The sequence below is a fragment of the Onychostoma macrolepis genome, chromosome 21 (assembly GCF_012432095.1).
Source record: "Onychostoma macrolepis isolate SWU-2019 chromosome 21, ASM1243209v1, whole genome shotgun sequence".
Taxonomy (NCBI): domain Eukaryota; kingdom Metazoa; phylum Chordata; class Actinopteri; order Cypriniformes; family Cyprinidae; genus Onychostoma; species Onychostoma macrolepis.
In genome coordinates this window covers 9,886,492-9,906,660 of record NC_081175.1, presented here as the reverse complement: position 1 = coordinate 9,906,660, position 20,169 = coordinate 9,886,492, and the positions used below count along the sequence as shown (strand labels likewise).

The window sequence follows — 20,169 nt, the reverse complement described above, 5'->3', positions numbered from 1 at the left end:
TTTAAATAGTAAGACTTAACAATAAATAATAATTATGTATATGAATCTGGAACAGAAGATTTATGTACAGATTTGTGCATTATTTACTCTTATACAGCTGTATGTAAAAAATATGCATATGCATTTACATAGTACTTGAGAGAGAGGCAATAATTATAGATGGAGAATGAATTACAGAACACAGGTAATACTTTCTGTGTTAGCTGTTTAGGCTGGAGATGGCATGGGGGGAAAAACGTCCCAGGTTACATATGTAACCATGGTTCACTTTCAGTCGGTCACGCCGAGTCACGTCGGATGACCGACGAATTGGGATCTCGCCAGAGAGACCAATCCACTTCGAGTGTAACTAAACGAGCCAATGGACATTGGCATGCGATCATTGCATCCAGCTGCCGCTGATCACAGCGTGAGTATAAGAGGCAGCGGGTGCACCGCATTAATTCATCCTTTCGCTTCGGAGCCGAGCGGCGGTGAATTACTGCTGCGCTCCTTTCCTGCGAGTGAGAAGACGAGCGAGCGAGTGCGGGCGTTACAGCGGTGGTCGCGGTCTCACGGGAGGAAGAGATCGATTCCCGTGAAGACAGTCACACTAGGAGTGTGTGGTGGCCAGCTCCCCTGCGTGCTTCAGCACTAATAAAGAGCAAATTTTCTCTAAAAGAGTAACACGGGTGATCGCGTCTTTTTAAAGATGTCTTATCACCCGTGCGTTTCTGGGTGTGGTCGTTTCCTGGCGCCTCAGGACGGTCACGATCGCTGCTTCACGTGTCTGGGCATTCAGCACGCTGAGGAAGCTTTCGTGGATGGTTCATGTTCTTCTTGTGGGGACATGACCATCTCGGAGTTGCATAATAGACTCCGCTATGTCAAACATGCCGCGATCCAGCGTTCGTTCCCGGGGCGGCGCTGTATCCGGTGGAGTCAGAGGTGATCTGAGGGTGACAGTGAGGGCTTCCCCAAGAGGAGTTACTCACCCCTCAAGCACTCCGCAGCCGGTGGAGCTGCCGAAGGAGCGCGCTGGGCCCTCTGCTGGACAGAGTGCACCACGTGTTTCCTTCGGTGCCCCCTCTGACGTCCAGATGTCGATCGAGTCCTCTCTCTCCGGGGATGACGACCCGGCTGCGTTGCCCCCTTCGGGTGTGGTAGCGTTGTCCGAGCCAGACCCAGAGATGACGGCTATGCTTTCCCGGGCTGCCGAGAATGTTGGGCTCGTGTGGAATCCTCCAACGCGTCCCGATCCTTCGAGGCTGGACGAGTGGTTTCTCGGTGGGGGTCGCGCTGGTTCTCAGCGCACCCCTCCGGTGCCATTCTTCCCGGAAGTGCATGAGGAGCTCACAAGATCGTGGAAGGCACCTTTCACTGCTCAAAACAAATCTTGTGGCTCCTCCCCCCTCACCACCCTCAATGGTGGAGCCGCTTTGGGGTACGCGGGCATCCCCTCTGTGGAGCGGTCTGTGGCCATGCAACTATGTCCAACAGCCGCTACCACTCTGCGGGGTGACCCGTGTCTCCCCTCGCGGGCCTGTAAGTATTCGTCTGGTCTAACTGGCAGTGCTTATAGAGCCTGTGGGGAGGCGGCTTCTGCCCTTCACGCCATGGCGTTACTGCAGATCCACCAGGCCAAAGCCCTGAAAGACCTGCACGAGGGTGGTCACGACCTGGCGGTTCTACATGAGCTGCGTGCTGCGACGGACCTCGCGCTTCGAGCGTCGAAGGTGACCGCACAGTCTCTGGGTCGTGCGATGTCCACACTAGTGGTCCAGGAGCGCCATCTCTGGCTGTGTCTTGCTGACATGAAGGAGCAGGAGAAGGTACAGTTCCTGAATGCTCCCGTGTCGCAGAACCCGGCCTTTCGGCGACGCTGTCGAGAGCTTTGCCCAGCAGTTCTCGGCAGCCCAGAAGCAGACTGAGGCGATCAAACACATCATGCGCCGGAGGAAACCTGCTGCTTCCACTCCGGCTGCAGCCCCTCAGCCTGCTCGTCGCCGTGGCGCCCCCTGCGGCTGCCCCGCTCGCGCAGCCGCAGCAGCCTTCCACCAGGCAGCGTCGTGGAGCGGTCGCAGGCAGGACGCCCAACCCGTCAGGCCCCGCCAAACCTGGCGGCAAGCGCAAGTGCAAGAGGCCCTGAGGCGGGCGACCCGGAGATGGTGGAGACTGCTCGTCGGAGATGGTGACCGCACCACTCCCTCCCGGAGGAGGGCCGGGTGGAGAATCCTTTGTTTCGGTACCCAAAACATCAGTAAAGAGCAGTTTCCTCAATCTCTGGGTCACAAGAGGAGGACAGTGGTGAACCGTGCATCACAGGATCACTTCCCTTCTCCTCTCTCGCCAGCAGGCAGCAGTGGATTGCCCAAGAGCACACGGCAGGCTGTCACAAGCCTCAAGCCGGGTCCCTGTGTTTCCTCCCTCACGAGGAGGAATCAGGTGAGTGTTACACTGCACACCCAGACCCGCCCCCGCCGTCACAGGCCAAGCCGTCACAGGTTCGGGCGGGTCCCTGTGTTCCACCTCGCTGCCCCACAGCGGGTATGTCGGTGGCCCGTTGGTCCCGCTGGTGCGGTCTCTCGGAGCCTGGCTGGCGCTCCCAGTCCGTCTCGGTGGCTCCTGCGGACCATCAGACTCGGCTACGCGATTCAGTTCGCCCGGCGTCCCCCCAAGTTCGGGGGCATCCGGTTCACTTCAGTCAAGGCCGTCGATGCCCCTGTCTTGCGTGCGGAAATTGCAGTCCTGCTGGCGAATGACGCGATAGAGCCGGTCCCTCCAGCCGATATGAGGTCGGGGTTTTACAGCCCTTACTTCATTGTGCCCAAGAAAGGCGGTGGGTTACGACCGATCTTGGATCTGCGAATTTTGAACCACAAGATGCCGTTCAAGATGTTGACGCAGAAATGCATTTTTGGGTGCGTCCGTCCCCTAGATTGGTTTGCAGCGATCGACCTGAAGGACGCGTACTTTCATGTCTCGATTCTCCCGCGACACAGGCCATTCCTGCGATTCGCGTTCGAGGGTCAGGCATATCAGTACAAGGTCCTGCCCTTCGGGCTGTCCCTTTCGCCTCGCGTCTTCACCAAAGTCAAAGAGGCGGCCCTTGTTCCCTTGAGAGAACGGGGTGTGCGCATCCTCAACTACCTCGACGACTGGCTCATACTTGCACAGTCTCAAGAGCAGTTGTGCGCACACAGGGACCTGGTGCTGAGGCACCTCAGCCAGTTGGGTCTTCGGGTCAACTGGGAAAAGAGCAAACTCGTGCCAACGCAGGGGATCTCTTTTCTCGGCATGGAGTTGGATTCGGTCAACCAGACAGCACGCCTCACCCAGGAACGTGCTCAGTCGGTGCTGAACTGCCTCAAGACTTTATCAGGCAGGACGGCGGTCCCACTGAAACTCTTTCAGAGGCTCCTGGGGCATATGGCTGCAGCTGCGGCGATAGTTCCGCTCGGTCTGCTCCATATGAGACCGCTTCAGCACTGGCTCCATGGCCGAGTCCCGAGGTGGGCGTGGAAACGCGGTACTCACCGGGTTGAGATTACACCGGCCTGCCGCAAAACCTTCAGCCCGTGGACAGATCCCTCGTTCCTTCGGGCAGGAGTGCCCTTGGAGCAGGTATCCAGGCATGCTGTGGTATTTACAGATGCCTCGGCCACTGGCTGGGGAGCCACGCATAACGGGCACGCAGTGTCAGGGGTGTGGACGGGTCCCCAACTGCGTTGGCATATCAATTGCCTCGAGTTGCTGGCAGTACGCCTTGCCTTGAACTGCCTCAGAGGGCGCCTTCGGGGCAAGGACGTTCTGGTCCGTACGGCAACACTGCGACTGTTGCATATATCAACCGGCAAGGCGGTTTACGCTCCCGTCGTATGTCGCAACTCGCCCGCCACCTCCTCCTCTGGAGTCAGAAGCATCTGAGGTCCCTTCGTGCCATCCACATCCCAGGAGTGTTCAATCAGGTGGCCGACGAGCTGTCTCGGCGGCACTCCTGGGAGTGGAGACTCCATCCCCAGGCGATCCAGCTGATTTGGAGTCGGTTCGGAGTTGCTCAGGTAGACCTGTTTGCGTCTCTAGAAACCACCCACTGCCAGTGGTTCTATTCCCTGTCCGAGGCAACGCTCGGCACGGATGCACTGGCACACAGCTGGCCCCTGGGCCTGCGCAAATATCGTTCCCCAGTGAGCCTGCTAGCACAGACACTGTGCAAGATCAGGGAGGACGAGAAGCAGGTCTTGTTAGTGGCTCCATATTGGCCCAACAGGACCTGGTTCCCGAACTCATGCTCCTCGCGACAGCCCCTCCTGGCCGATTCCTCTGAGGAAGGATCTGCTTTCTCAGAGACGGGCACCCTCTGGCACCAGCGTCCAGACTTGTGGAAACTCCATGTGTGGTCCCTGGACGGGACGCGGAGGTTCTAGGTGATCTGCCCCAGGAGGTAGCTCTCACTATCGCTTCAGCACGAGCACCGTCCACAAGACGGGCCTATGCGCTGAAGTGGAACCTGTTCGTCGAATGGTGTTCCTCTCACCGTGAGGACCCCCGGAGATGTTCGATCAGAGCCGTGCTTTCCTTTTTGCAACAAGGGTTGGAGCGTAGGCTGTCCCCTCCACCCTTAAGGTTTATGTTGCTGCTATTTCCGCTCACCACAACCCCGTAGAGGGGAGGTCGGTGGGGAAGCACGATCTGGTTGTCAGGTTTCTTAGGGGGGCCAGGAGGTTAAACCCTCCTAGGCCTCCCTCCCTACCCTCTTGGGATTTGGCATTGGTGCTAAGAGCCCTACAAATTGCCCCTTCGAGCCTTTGCAGTCAGTTGAGTTGAAGTTTCTCTATGAAAACCCTACTCCTAACTGCGTTGGCCTTGATCAAGAGGGTGGGGACCTGCAGGCATTTTCGGTCGACGAATCGTGCCTTGAGTTTGGGCGGCTGACTCCAGTGCAACACTGAGGCCCCGGCCCGGCTATGTGCCCAAGGTTCCTACCACTCCCTTCAGGGACCAGGTAGTGAACCTGCAAGCACTGCCCCTGGAGGAGGCAGACCCAGCCCTAGCTTTGCTCTGTCCTGTACGTGCACTGCGACAGTGCGTGGATAGAACTCAGAGCTTCAGGACCTCAGAACAGCTCTTTGTCTGTTACGGAGGACAGCAGAAGGGGAAGGCTGTCTCCAAGCAGAGGATGGCCCACTGGATAGTGGATGCCATCACCTTGGCCTATGAAGCACAAGGTGTGCCCTGCCCGCTCAGGTTGCGTGCTCACTCCACTAGGGGTGTCGCATCGTCCTGGGCGCTGGCTCGTGGTGCCTCGCTAGCAGACATCTGTAGAGCTGCGGGTTGGGCGACTCCTAACACGTTCGCTAGGTTTTATAGCCTACGTGTCGAACCGGTTTCCTCCTGTGTTCTCACCTCAAACGGGTAGTGGCACTGAGAGGCCCGGCTCAGAGTCGGCTTGCGGCGTTCTTTCGCCTAATTCTCCAGAGAGTTCCTTAACCAGGCAAACCCTGTCGAGTCCTCCAGCACTCCGGCGTCCGGTCAGGAGGCCTACACAGGGCACTGGAAGGGGCAGCTCCTGTGGCGCTTTGGTAGGGATCCCAATTCGTCGGTCATCCGACGTGACTCGGAGTGTAGAGTAGTGCTAGTTGTTTGTCCTTTCTCCGATCACAAATGCAGACATGGTAATATTTATGCGGCACGATACAATGCGACGCGTAAAAAGACAGTATAAGTCATTATAATCAGTAATTATGTCCCCACTAGTGTTGTCACGGTACCAAAATTTCAGTATTCGGTACCGATACCAGTGAAAATCCGCGGTTCTCGGTACCAATTTCGGTACCACATGCTAATTAAAAAACACACTATTTTTAATAATAATAAATAATAAAATGTACAAAAATCAATGCCATTCTTTATACTTATTTAAATTATTTCAAGTTTTTCCGCAAGTAATAAAAGTATGAAAAACAGTAAACAGTAAAGTTTCACCCAAATTTAATTTGTCTTTTAATTAATGAAATTTAAACATTTTATTTATTTTATGGTAAATAAAGAGGATTTAATATTAAAATTAAAATATGGAAGAAATATTGTGTGATTATTTCTTTAAAAATAAATATTTTTTTTCAACAGTAGTAATAGTATCACATACATTCTACTAAATAATAGTAATATATTTCTGGCACAATGTCTTTAAGATAAACTTTTATTTTGACGGGTTGTCGTGAATACCTTTAAATTTCTGTGTGTAGCTATTATGATATGACGCTGGTTTTACTCAATGAAACAGTAAAATGCTCGTGAAGTGACTCTCAGAGCAGTTCTGCAGATGTTGTTTATGTATTTATGTCCTCATTGAGACGGCAGATGCTGAAATCACCGTGAGCGTCACGCGCGCTTCAGTGTATGTAGTAAAAAAAAGACGCGCGTCTCTGCCATTCATTCATTCACACAGAGACTCGCAGAACATGCAGGATTCATATCTGAATCGACTTTTGCGGCTTAATATTTACAGATACTAGTCAGTGTCACGATTTGGTTCAAGTGTAATGACCTACTTTTGATGAATTCATCCAAACTTGGACAAATTCTGTGGCCTTCCGTGTTAAACTGTAAATTCCGTTTTTATAACTGGATTCCGAGATTCCGTCTGCGTTTTCTGCATCATGGAGATCATAGGGCCGTACGCGTCAAGAACCGGGTTGACCGGGTACTCGGTACCACCGGTACTTAAAAAAATCTGGTACCGTGACGTTTTCATTTTTTTAGTACCGACTTGGTACCAATGCGGGTCTTTGACAACACTAGTCCCCACTGGATGCAACAATGTCTCGTTTATAATGGGTTTTATTGTTTTAGTCTCGTCTCGCCAGGAAAGGCCATCACAATACGGTAAGGGGTGTAACATTTCCGTCTCACGCTTGAGGTATTCGGCCAATCAGAGCACGCCTCGCTTCTCAGAACGATGAGCTTTGTAAAATTTGATGCGTTTCAGAAAGGCAGAGCATAGAGGAGCAAAAAGAGTATGTGGATATGTGTTTATAATAATGTGTTTTTTGAACCACGTAAACACATTGCATTACACCAAATACACACAATAATGTTGTTTTTAGCAACGTCATATGCAGTGCCCTCCAAATTATTGGAACAGTAAAGACAAAATTGCTCTGTTGGCTGTGGAGTCAAGACATTTACAAATATGATGAAAAGATGAATATGAGACAAAATTACAGAATGTCACATTTAATTATTGGGTGATTCAACACACAGATGTTTTACCAGCTAAGAAGTTCAGCACTTTTAGGGTTTCATCCCTCTATCCGATGTGAGCATAAGTATTGGAACAGTTGCCTCACAGGTCGTTCTCAGTGATCAGCTGTGTCCTGTTGCATTAATTCTTCAGATATTAAAAGCAGGGAATGTGTCGTTTCAGTTATATCCATTACTTCTGAATATTGCATTCGATGATGACGCACACAAACCAGGATGAAGATGAGGGAGCTGACTTTGAGAGAAAAGCAAGCAATTTGGAGCTAAAAGAAAAGGAGGAAGTCAATTAGAGCAATAGCAAAAACAATAGTTTGGAAACCACCAGCGACACCAGCTACCTGATCGGCTGAGAAAACAACAGTAATTGATGACAGACAAATCATAAAAGCTGTGAAAATGAATCCTAAAAGACATGTCTGTAAAATCACCAACAACTTCCAGAAAGCTGAGGTGATGCTGAGAATTGCAGAGGCTACACAGCAAGATACAAACCTCTGACCAGCTCCAAAAATAGAAAGGCAAGATTAGAGTTTGCAAAAAAGCACAAAGGTGAGCCAGAAGAGTTTTGGAACTGTGTTTATGGACCAATGAGACAAAGATGAACCTTTATCTAAGTGATGGGAAAGCAAAAATGTGGAGAAAAAAAAACGGGAACTGCAATGATCCCAAGCATACAGCCTCATCTGTAAAGCATGGTGGAGGTGGTGTCATGGCATGGGCATGCATGGCTGTCTCTGGAACAAACCCTCTCAACTTTACTGATGACTTAATGTATGATGACAGTAGCAGAATGAATTTGGAATGGTACAAAACCATCTTGCCTACCAATATTCAAGAAAATGCCACCAGATTCATTGGGAAGTGCTTCATATTGTATCAGGACAAAACACCCTGCCAGTTCAGTCAAGGAATTTATAAGGGCAAAGAAATGGAAAGTATTAGATTGCCCAAGTCAATCTCCAGATTTAAATCCGATTGAACATGAATTTCACCAGCTGAAGAGGAGAGTAAAGGCAGAAACTCCCCAAAACAAGCAACCATTGAAATTGGCTGCATTAAAGGCTGGGAAAAGTATTTCAAAGGATGAGACCAAGAGTCTGGTGATGTTTATGGGTCACAGACTCACTGCTGTGATTGTGCGCAAGGGATCTGCAACTAAATAATAGCTTTTAATCTTTAATATCTGCCTTATGTTCAACTGTCCCAATACTTATGCTCACATCAATGAGTGGGATGAGCTCTAAAAGTGCTGTTCTTTTTATTTTGTAAAACATATATGTGTTGAAATAGCTAATAATAAAATGTGACATTCTGTAGTTTTTTCTCATATTCATCCTTTCATCATATTTGCAAATGTCTTGACTCCACAGCCAACAGAACAATTTTGTCTTCACTGTTCCAATACTTTTGGAGGGCACTGCATGACTCCCTTAAAAATGCAACAATACCAGCCTTTCTCCAGTACCAGTAGTACAATTTGGTAAACAATATTTGAAGTCTACTGAAATTTTGGTACAACCATTTACAATCAACAACATGTATAACAGTTGAAATATTTGTTATACTATGTAAGATATTAACTTTGTATTAAATTTGTAACATTTTATTTCCGAGTAAACACTGACCACTATGTATATCCGTTTTACATGTTTTCACAGACAAATTAGAATATCACTTAAGTAATAACTTGAATGAATGAATGTGCTACACTGACTTAATTGATTTGGCTACCCATAAGTTTTGAGTTTGCATGTATTAACATCACTCTCCCATTAATCTTTCACTGGTTTGAATCTCATTAACTATACACCGATTCAAAACAGAAAGACACCAACCTGTGATAAGACTGATCTTGATGCGGTGCAAATTTGAAAGTTTCAGATATCAGCTCCTCAAAGATGTTCTCCAAAACTGTGTTGACAGGCATCTAAAAAGTCTCAAACACTCACACAAATTGACACAACCACACTGATTAAAGCCATACTTCTCTTACATTTCCTACATCTTTTCCTGAGCTGACAACATATGTTATCCTAGGGCTGAATGATTTATCAAAACCGAAACGTGAGATACTTCTGTCCTCATAAAAAGGGTAAAAATTATCATACCAGTCCTGGTCAGACTCCATGAGTGATTGTTGAAATACCACTGTCAAAGACAAGAGAATACAGGAAAAAAACAAATTAGAAACTGTGATAAATAACAGGTTAATTTATTGATGAAACATAGCACTGACGTAGCAGAACATTTTAATAGCTATTAACCATTGATAAAATATACATTGAGATACCACTTCTGTTTTTACTGAACACTTGATATCAAAGTCCACTTAAATTGACAAAATTAATTTGAAATGAAATTGGCAAATTATTTTAGTTGTTCATAATTATTTATAAGTAATTAATCATGTTAACTATAACATTTGTACAAAATTAATAAAGATCTAGGGTTGCATTTTAAACATTTTAACAAACTGTTATATTACCACAGTTGGTATTACTATGCACTGGGTTTTATAATTAGAAATCCCAAATGTAAGACAATTTCTGATTTCTCTGATCTAAAACCATGTGGGCAGATTATTTGTCAATACCTGCTCTCTCCTCATCTCCATCACTGTTTGTTTTTTCTCTGTCTCCTTATTTTGTCCTGTCTCTTCCTCTCCTAAATCTGAGCTTTTGATAATAGTGATTCTCGTGTCAGTTAAGAAAGTAAACATAAGGACAATGTGTTTCGCATATCATAATTTACCGAAAATCTTGGTAACTAAGTGTATTAAATTAAGTAACAATATGTGCACTTACATTATTTATCTTACGCGTAATGTTTTTTTTTTTGTTGTTTTTTTGCACCCTCACATTGACAGAACGAATTATTAGCCTACATTATACATCACGAAAATATAGGCCTAAGTTATATTAAATTTAAAAACGGCGAAATTACAATTTATTAATTTGCAAACCTGATGTTTAACATTTATATTGTAAAACAGTTCTCGAATATTAAAAAGTCAGGCGCTAAAAATCTGATATCCAAGTACATGAATTTCTGTGACGAACCGATTTTAAACTTTTAACGTACATGAAATGGAAAACAGCAGGGAAAATGCGCGGGCACGGGACATTCATTAGCTAATCTTGCTAATAACTAGTGATGGGTCGTTCTTGAACGATTCGTTCTTTTTGAACGAATTTTTAATGTGACTCGGGAAGAACGAGTCGTCTCCGAGAGTGATTCGTTCAGTCGCGCATGCGCAACATCCTATAGGTTCTGCACTGAATTAGTTCACCTGTTTCGAGTCTTCGGATTTGAGTCGTTCGATCATCACGTGATAGCCCCATACGTGTAACCTATGCAGTCAGAGCCGGAAAGAGAATTGTATGGAGTCAATTTAATGCCGCATATATATGCAAAAGAAAATAAAGTTTTGCAAAAGAAAATAAGTTTTGCAAAGAAAAATAAAGAATTGCAAAATAGATAAATAAAACAGAGCAAAAGCAATGATTTTGCAATACATATTTTCCATGGCAATATCTACTAATTTATTTGCAATGCAGCTTTTATTTTGCGTTATATTTGATCAGTCTCTGATAATCCCAGGTTGCTATGGTCACGCGGGTTTGTTTATGCATGATTAAACTCATGGCCACGACATACAGTATTATCACGTTCCCAGGACTTAATATCTCGTGGCCACGACAAAACTAAACCAAAATGACTTTTTAATCTTTTTTTAAACTTCCAGTGACAGTCATTTCTTAATTTATGCCAGGAGTTATGTAAATGAAAAACGAAGTCGAGATGGATATGAAGCTTGAGTCTTAGACCTTTTTAATGATGTATAGTTTGTGAAGTTAATTGCATTCTTTTACATTAAAACTAGCAGTAACTCTGAACTACTGTAAACAAAGAGCGCTGTGCACAGGTTAAGAGATTTTAAACAAGCACTATTAATGCACATTTAGTTAACCAGATGAAACAATACACATTTTAATGCTATAAAAGTGTGCACACATTGAGAGAAATAAACAGCAGATGTTCATATTAACAACTTCTTTAACTTGAGCAAACGCTGCTAATAAACATATACATTTGTTAATAAAATGAAAACATGCATGTTTTAAAGCTAGTGAATAAAAGGAAACGATCCGCCCGCATGCCTCTGCTCAATGACGGTGCCTGGATCAGCTGTGATCTGCGTCTCGGGCCGATGACGTCACTTCCAGGGAGGCATGCCCAGGCCTGTTGGACACGCCCCCGTCCCCTGACTCCACCCCCATGTCAAAACAGCGCCACAAAGTGAGATGCGCAGAAACGTGAAGCGCAAAGGGAAAACGGTATCGCAAGCTCAAACTTGACTGAAACGCAAAATAAAAGCTGCATTGCAAATAAATTAGTAGATATGGCCATGGAAAATATGTATTGCAAAATCATTGCTTTTGCTCTGTTTTATTTATCTATTTTGCAATTCTTTATTTTTATTTGCAAAACTTATTTTCTTTTTGCAATACTTAATTTTCTTTTGCAATTCTTTATTTTTCTTTGCAAAACTTTATTTTCTTTTGCATATATATGCGGCATTAAATTGACTCCATAGAATTGATTAGTTCGTATCCCGAGTCTTCGGGTTTGAGTCGTTCGTTCATCACGTGACAGCCTCATAAGCTAAACCTATTCAGTCTGAGGGAAAGATACTTAATAATAATAATAATAATAATAATAACCAACTCTTTAGTTTATTACCTTTGTTACCACATTCAGTGTTATGGAAAATAATCATGACAGAAATTCACATTTATAAACTGTAATTAAAAAGCTACAATTTGAGACCAGAAATGCATCAGGTAACTGTAAGAGTAAATCATAATAATAATAATAATAATAACTATGCACCAGTTTGTAAGGAAGCTTGTAAATTAACTAATTTATCTGTCCAATGCTGTCACTTCACATGACAAAAAAACTAACGACTTGAAAGACTCGGGAGACGAACTAATCAATTCTCTTTCTGGCTCTGACTGCATAGGTTTAGCTTATGAGGCTGTCACGTGATGAACGAATGACTCAAACCCGAAGACTCGGGAGACAAACTAATCAATTCTCTTTCTGGCTCTGACTGCATAGGTTTAGCTTATGAGGCTGTCACGTGATGAACGAATGACTCAAACCCGAAGACTCGGGAGACGAACTAATCAATTCTCTTTCCGGCTCTGACTGCATAGGTTTAGCTTATGGGGCTGTCACGTGATGAACCACTCAAACCCGAAGACTTGTCAGATAAGAGGTGAGGTGAGCTAATAATAGAAGACCCAAGTAAACAATGAATTAATCTTTTCTGTTTCTTATAGCATTAGTTTTGTATTGTTTGTAGTGTGATCAACGTTTGAATAAGTAGTAGATGTGTTAGGGAAGTAGCACATAACATTTTAATTATATTTTGCTAAAATGAACGAAATGACTCGAAAAAAGATTTGTTCATTTTGCTGAACGAGACTCAAAGGTCCGAGTCAGTAAAATGATCCGAACTTCCCATACTAATAACTCGAAGAAGAACACGGTGTAATGAAAATGTTTTGCTATATTGAAAAAGCAAACTAGTGGACACTGAGAAACAGCGAGTCTAAAGACTTCTACAACTGTATTTTTACCTTTATTCCAGCTGTTTTACACATTTGTATACTGTTGTAACCGCTCCGCAGCAGCAATTTTGCCTGTTCATGCAAATCAATCACCACCTATAATTTTATCAAGCTAATCATCAGTGCGATAATAAACGTACTTTATTCATATATCCGACAAAAATCACAGAACTTACCTAACAGGCGCCGTCTCGCTGTAAATGTTTGGCAGCTGTGCGTCCTTCCCGCTGTGTTTGATTGACGCGCACGTAAGTTCCAAAGCCACGCCCACCTTTTCACGCTACAAGATGATTTCGTGGGGAATTAAGATCATGTATACACCTGTTTTTATACAGTCTATGGTATACACACTGTACCGTAACAGTACGTTTTCAAAATGTTAATTTTTTTTTTTTTTTTTTTAAAGTTCATGTATACGTTTTGCAAGTGCATTTTCTCCTTCACGGTTATGGCAAATGTCAGAAGAACAGTTTGAGAATAAATAAAGTGTCTTCTGACTTTTAAGCTATTGTAAGATGTTAATTTTAAACAAAAAGTTTTTTCTCTCTCAGGCCAGGGGGGGGGAAAGGCCACTGCCCAGACAGCAAGCCAACATTGAATAAACATTGTTTTTCCATCTGAATCATCATTATGGTTGATGTTGAAATTTCAATGCAAAATAAATGTTGAATCACCATTACCATATCGATGAAAACCTGATGTTATTAATGTTGATGGCAACAATATTGGAACAACATTGATCTATAGTTATCTTTATGATTGATTAAGCATTGATATTTGGTTTACCGGGCGATCGCTGAATGTGTTGAAAAGTCATTGATTTATAGTTGACCGGGAAACGACGCTGTTGTTGAAGAGTCATCGGCATATAGTTGACCGGGAAATATGATTGAAAATGCATCGATATATAGTTGACTGGGAAATATGATTGAAAATCCATCGATTTTTGGTTGACCGGGAGATCAACACCAACGTACTGCACCGGACACAGCTCATTTCTGGACCTTGGCACAAGCGTACAGGTAAGCTTGCTTAATGTTCGATATGAATGAATTGTACCAAATCAAATACTGTTAGGTTGATCGTTAACATGATGGTTAATGTAGTAACCGACGCAGTGCTGCAGTCACTGAAATAGATTTTTGTTTTACCAATGTGTCAAAATCTGCCAAAAGTACTTGATCTCTTCTAGGTTATAAAGTTAGCAAAACCTCATTGGTCCAGTCTATTTTTGTGACAGCTAGCTCGAAATACATGTCTGTACCCATTGCTAGTGTCGTGAAATCTATTAACACAGCACCGCTATTTCTTCTGACCGCCGGAGAACACTGGCGGAACCAACGCTAGCATAGTGCTCTACCCACAGCAGCGGCGGGCCAGAATTACACAAAAGACATGGTTTACCTTTACTTTATTCAATGCAGAACTGTCTCGAGTTGTAACGTTAACTGGAAATGCCGATTAGACCATCTCGTAATAGCCTATAAATCCAAAATATGAATAATCCTCGAGCAGGGCTGCGATGTGCGATACAGTTTTGTAACTCCATTGTGTTTGTTTTCAGAAATGATAACAGTCGTTTTATACTAGTGCTTATGCGATATCACGATTTTTGATGATCTTCTGCACCTTTTCTGAGCGCGGGGAAGCGCTGTTATACAGCGCCTGACAACCAGGCCTGGCGTCTTAGCCCCACATACTTCATTTAGAAACAATTAAAATGCCTCGTTAATTTATTAGCCTGTTTTTGCGGTGAGATTTATGCATATTCCTCCATGCACCCAGTATTTAAGCAGAAATTAATGTGCAATTTAGTCAACCAGAAAAATGTCTATGGTAACTCTAATCAATACATTTACTATTTAATTAGTTATAAGTATCCAGTTATTTATATTTAATTTGTTGAGTTAACAATTAGTTCTGATTTAATAAAATAATAAACATGATTTTTTTTTTTTGAGTCACTTGGCCTCATAAATTGTCCTTATGAAAGATGTCACTGCAAGCTAATCCTTTGCCTCCCTTTAATTCGAATACATCCATGAACATATTGGGCAGTTTTTAAAAGTGCTTTGAATGTAGTCCGTCTTATACAGCCTCGACAAAAATGCGTTTCTACCCAGAAATATAAAATGATTTACCTAACTATGAGATGGCAAGATGAGAGAGGGGGTAAAATCTTTGCGTGGCAGGTGGAGCTGCCACTCGACCAGTCACGGATGTTCCATTCAGACATTATAGCACATGTGACAGAAAATTACGTGATGTGACGTGATATAGGTATCTTGTACTTAAATATAGTGGACGGAGTCCATTATTCATGAATAAAAATTGTTCAGTCTTTAGAAAAACCTTTGCAAGCCCAGTTTAAAAGAATGTTATCATCTGCTTTGTGGGGAAATAATCAGGGCAGTGGATGATTCTGAATTAAATTGCTGTTTACTGACACTGTGATTTACTTTTTGTCCTTTTTTTCAGATCATTAATCCACATCGTTTTTCAAGCAAGCAAGTCTTTAGTATAATAAGCCTCATCTGAAGTGGCTGCGCTACGCCCCAGACCGAGCAGGAGGAGCTGGAAGACAGACGCAGCAGGAGTTAGCACTTTAAAAGAAAAAAAAAATGAAATAATACAATAAAATGGATGGATGAACATCATGGCGCCCCCCGAGGCAGACGTGTTTGCTCGCTCCCCACTTGAATGCCGTCTTTTTCTTCTTTTTTGTTTGTTTATTTTTTTTTTCTCTACAGTGCACACATGCAATGCACTGCTAACATATAGCAGACAGGCATTGATGGACATCGCTAACTCAGACAACCGTTTTGAATTTACCAGTTTTATACCACCGGAGCTACAACTCATTACTCGCTCCCGCAAGCACCGCCGCCAACCACAGGAAGGCCTCGAAGCACCGAGCTCAAACGAGGAATCTGACCCGAGGAGAGTGCTCCGGAGACGGCGACGTAAACGAGGCAAGAGGGGATGGTTTCATGCTAGGCTAAAGGCCCGCGCTAACCGACCACCGCTACCCAGCCTCTTGTTAGCTAATGTGCGGTCTCTGGAAAACAAACTGGATGAGCTGAGAGCAAGGATCACATCACAACGGGAAATGAGAGAATGCTGCGCTCTGATTTTCACCGAGACCTGGCTCTCAGAGAAAGCCCCGGAATCCTCTGTTCAACTACAGACTCATTCATTACATCGAGGAGACCGGACCACAGCCTCCGGTAAGGCTAAAGGGGGAGGTGTGTGTGTGTTTATCAACAACTCGTGGTGTGGAGATATACAGACTGTTTATAAGCACTGCTCGCCAGATGTGGAGTTTTTACTGCTGAAATGCCATCCCTATTATCTACCGAGGGAATTCACTGCTGTGTTTATAGCTGCTGTTTACATCCCTCCGCGAACTAACTCCACAGCCGCGCTCGGCAAGCTCTACAACGTTTTCAGCGCGCTAGAAACGGCTCACCCTGATGCTGTTTTTATCGCCGCTGGCGACTTTAATCAGTGCAATTTACGGGCTGTACTTCCCAAATATCACCAACATGTGGACATTCCCACCCGCGAAAACAACACATTGGACAATGTTTACAGCAACATACGCGGTGCGTATAGGGCTGCACCCCGCCCCCACTTTGGACAGTCAGACCACATCTCTTTGTTCTTGTACCCGGCCTACAGACAAAGACTAAAACAAACAAACCCCATCACCAAACAGGTTAAACTCTGGACCCCTCAGACTGAGGGCATCTTACAGGACTGTTTTGCTCTGACAGACTGGGATGTGTTTAAAGCTGCAGCCACTTTGGAGGACTCTTCTGTCAGCGTACAGGATTATGCTGAGTATGTGACTGGGTACATTAGCACTTGTGTTGATAACATCATACCTACCATACAAGTCAAGAAGTTCCCCAATCAGAAGCCCTGGATAAACACCCAGGTACGCCACATGCTACGTGCTCGATCTCTTGCATTTACATCAGGCAACGAGACTGAGTACAAAGCTGCAAAGTATGGGTTGAGAAGAGCCGTTACAGTGGCTAAGAGGCAGTACAAAGAGAAGCTGGACAGTTTCTACTCTACTGCCGACGCCGGACGGATGTGGCAAGGCCTGCAGCACATTACTGACTACAAGACCACCACAAACACTAATATCAGCCCCTCAGACAGCCTGCCGGATGACCTCAACATATTCTATGCCCGCTTCGAGACCTCCAACGTCAACACAGAGGAGGCACACACACACTCAGACCACCCAACCCCCCCTCCCCCCTCCTACCGTCTCATCAGCTGTGGTACACAAAGCACTGAGGAAGATCAACCCCCGTAAGGCAGCAGGGCCAGACAACATACCTGGGCGGGCCCTCAGAGCTTGTGCTACAGAGCTGGTCGACGTACTCACGTGCATCTTTAACCTCTCCTCAGTCAAAGCACCGTCCCAACCTGCTTCAAAACCTCAACCATCGTCCCCCTTCCCAAGAAGAGCCCCCCAACCTGTCTGAATGACTACAGGCCAGTAGCACTCACTTCAATCATCGCAAAGTGTTTTGAGAGAGTGGTGCTGGCCCAAATTCAGAGCAGAGTGCCAGACACTTTGGACCCCCTGCAGTATGCATACCGGACCAACAGGTCCACCTCAGACGCCATTGCTGCTGCTCTCCATATTTCCCTCTCTCACCTGGAAGATAAAGACACTTACATCAGGATGCTCTTTATTGACTACAGTTCTGCTTTCAACACGGTCATCCCCCATAAACTCACCCACAAACTGCTTGCACTTGGACACTCTGCGACTGGCTCCTAGATTTCCTGACTGGTAGACCGCAGTCTGTCAGGATTGGAAATAGGACCTCAGACACCATCATAACAAACATTGGCACCCCACAGGGGTGTGTTCTCAGTCCCATCCTCTACACACTGTTCACACATGACTGCGTCGCCTTCCAAAAGGACAACATCATTGTGAAGTTCGCTGACGACACTGCAGTGATAGGACGGATCACTGGTGGAGATGAAGCAGCCTACAGGAAGGAGGTGGCCAGACTTATGACATGGTGTGAGGACAACAACCTCGCCCTCAACACGGACAAGACAAAGGAGATGATAGTGGACATGAGGAAGGAGAGGAGAACTCACCAGCCACTGTTTATCCGAGATCTTGAAGTGGAGAGGGTGAGCAGCTTTAAATACTTGGGGGTCCACATCAGCGAGGACCTCGCCTGGACACTCAACACCACCCAGCTGGTTAAGAAAGCACAACAGCGGCTGTACTTCCTAAGGAGGCTGTGGAAGTTTGGCATGTCACCTAAGATCCTCAGCAACTTCTACAGCTGTGTTGTTGAGAGCGTTCTGACCAGCTGCATCACCGTGTGGTATGGCAGCATTACAGTGAGGGACCGCAAACGTCTGCAGAGAGTGGTGAAGACTGCTAAGAAGATCATCAGGACTCCACTGCCCTCCCTGCAGACCATTTACCATCGCAGAGTTCACAGGAGAGCTGCCTCCATCCTTAAGGACCCCACCCACCCACAACATGGACTGTTCACACTCCTACCCTCAGGACGGAGGTACAGGAGTGTGAAATGTAGGACTTCCAGATTAAGGAACTCCTTCTTCCCCTCAGCCATTAGACTGTTAAACGGGTAGCCAGTGAACACAGACTAGTCTCACATATCTCATAGAATATGTGGACTAAACTGCTACAGCTAAAATTTTGCACATTGCTAATGTTACTGCTGCTATTTCATATCAAGTATCTTCATCTTGATTTGCACATTATTAATGTTAAAGCTGCTATTGTTATTATGTAGTTGCACTCAATTGTTACAGACTACTGCACTACTGTTTTCTTTTCTTATTTATGTGTATTTTTCTATTTATTTTTATTCTATTTAGGTGTATGTCTGTTTTTATTTTTACATAATTTGCACTTGTCTTGGCATTCAGTGTGGACTGCAAAGAAAGAATTTCATTGTACAGGGAAACTTGCTTTTCCTCACTGTGCATATGACAATAAACGTTTTGAATCCTTTGAATCCTTGAATCCTAAAAATGATTGTTTAATTTTTAAAGAATGCGTTGGGTGTCATTTGTGCTAGTCTAGGTTATAGCCTAAAGGTATAGTTTCTATTTTCTATATTTTGCTAGCCCATCCTGGCTGTCGATAAAGCAGGATTATAGCCTAATAATAATGTTTTTAATATTATATTAAAATTACAGACCTTTAGATTAAACCTGTGGTATACTAAAACACCATTGAAGTTTTGTTGATATGCTGGGATTTCAACATTGTTTCAATATCCATTGTAATCGAAATACCATTGAAATTCTGTTGATCTCTAGGTATGATTTAAACGTTGTTTCAATGATAATAGAGGGTGCAACATGATGAAGAATCAACATCAGAGTTCGACGTTGATTCAATGATTTTATCGTTGACAGCGGGATGTTGATTTAACATCGTTTCAATTACTATTTGCTATCTGGGTGGAATGTGTCTTTGTGTCATTAGATACACAAATTATGTTGCTATGCAAATTACGACTCATTTTGCCAAGACATATTTTTGATAACGTTTTTAAAACGTTCCACTAACAAGGCAATGATAACGTTTTTATGCTAACGATTTTAAAAAGTTTATCAAGGGCAGATAACGTTAAGAAAACGTTCTAGTAATGTTACTGCAAGAACGTTTTTTGATAACTTTGAAATAACCTTTAGAGAACGTTAGCCAAAGTTATGAGAACATTCCCTGTTAACTAACCATGTAGCTCAACCATTTTGCAATTAATGGCTAATGTGATCATTATGTATGGTGTCAGAGAAGCTTTTATGTTAAATAAAGTGTGACACTTTATATTTTGATAGTGACTTTTAAGTACACTGCAAGTTAGAACAGATTTTAATAATCTGATTGATGGACTCATTGATATAATTTAGTTTTTATTTTAAATGTGAAATGTCACAGCTGTAACATTTAAAGAATATTTCACTAACCATACATACAAGCCAAATTTAAGTAGTGAACTTAAAATTATTAGAACATTTGTTTGCAACCTCGAGAACAGAAAAATTACGCTAGTTCTAAGTATGTTCATAGTTCAATTTACACTGAAATACCAAAAATGTTACTGATAATAAAGTATTATTTGAGTTGTTATTTTTCGTTATACTCATCCTTAAATTTTCTTACATTTCTTCAGACATCCCACACAAGATAAGTTTTCATGCTAACGTTTTTATAACGTTCCACTAACAATGCAATGATAACGTTTTTAATACTAAC

General features: G+C 44.1%; 1 protein-coding gene and 1 pseudogene across 1 annotated transcript; one reads left to right on the top strand and one right to left on the bottom strand.

Annotated features, from left to right (window-relative positions):
* The window catches only part of LOC131528785 (olfactory receptor 8G17-like), a 75,595-nt pseudogene that overhangs the window by 17,515 nt on the left and 37,911 nt on the right, over positions 1-20,169 (bottom strand).
* LOC131528334 (uncharacterized) lies at positions 13,145-18,530 on the top strand. Its single transcript, XM_058757438.1, has 4 exons — positions 13,145-13,906; positions 15,363-17,210; positions 17,310-17,625; positions 17,772-18,530. Exons 2-4 carry the CDS (start codon positions 15,532-15,534, stop codon positions 18,528-18,530), a joined length of 2,754 nt encoding a protein of 917 aa, XP_058613421.1. The 5' UTR covers positions 13,145-13,906; positions 15,363-15,531.

Excerpts from the sequence above, each read along its gene's own strand:
- LOC131528334 (XM_058757438.1), top strand. The coding sequence starts at position 15,532 with ATGAACATCATGGCGCCCCCCGAGGCAGACGTGTTTGCTCGCTCCCCA. Across the intron at positions 17,211-17,309 it reads ACTGAGGAAGATCAACCCCC|TCAAAGCACCGTCCCAACCT; the intron begins GTAAGGCAGCAG and ends ACCTCTCCTCAG. Across the intron at positions 17,626-17,771 it reads ACAGTTCTGCTTTCAACACG|GGGTGTGTTCTCAGTCCCAT; the intron begins GTCATCCCCCAT and ends GGCACCCCACAG.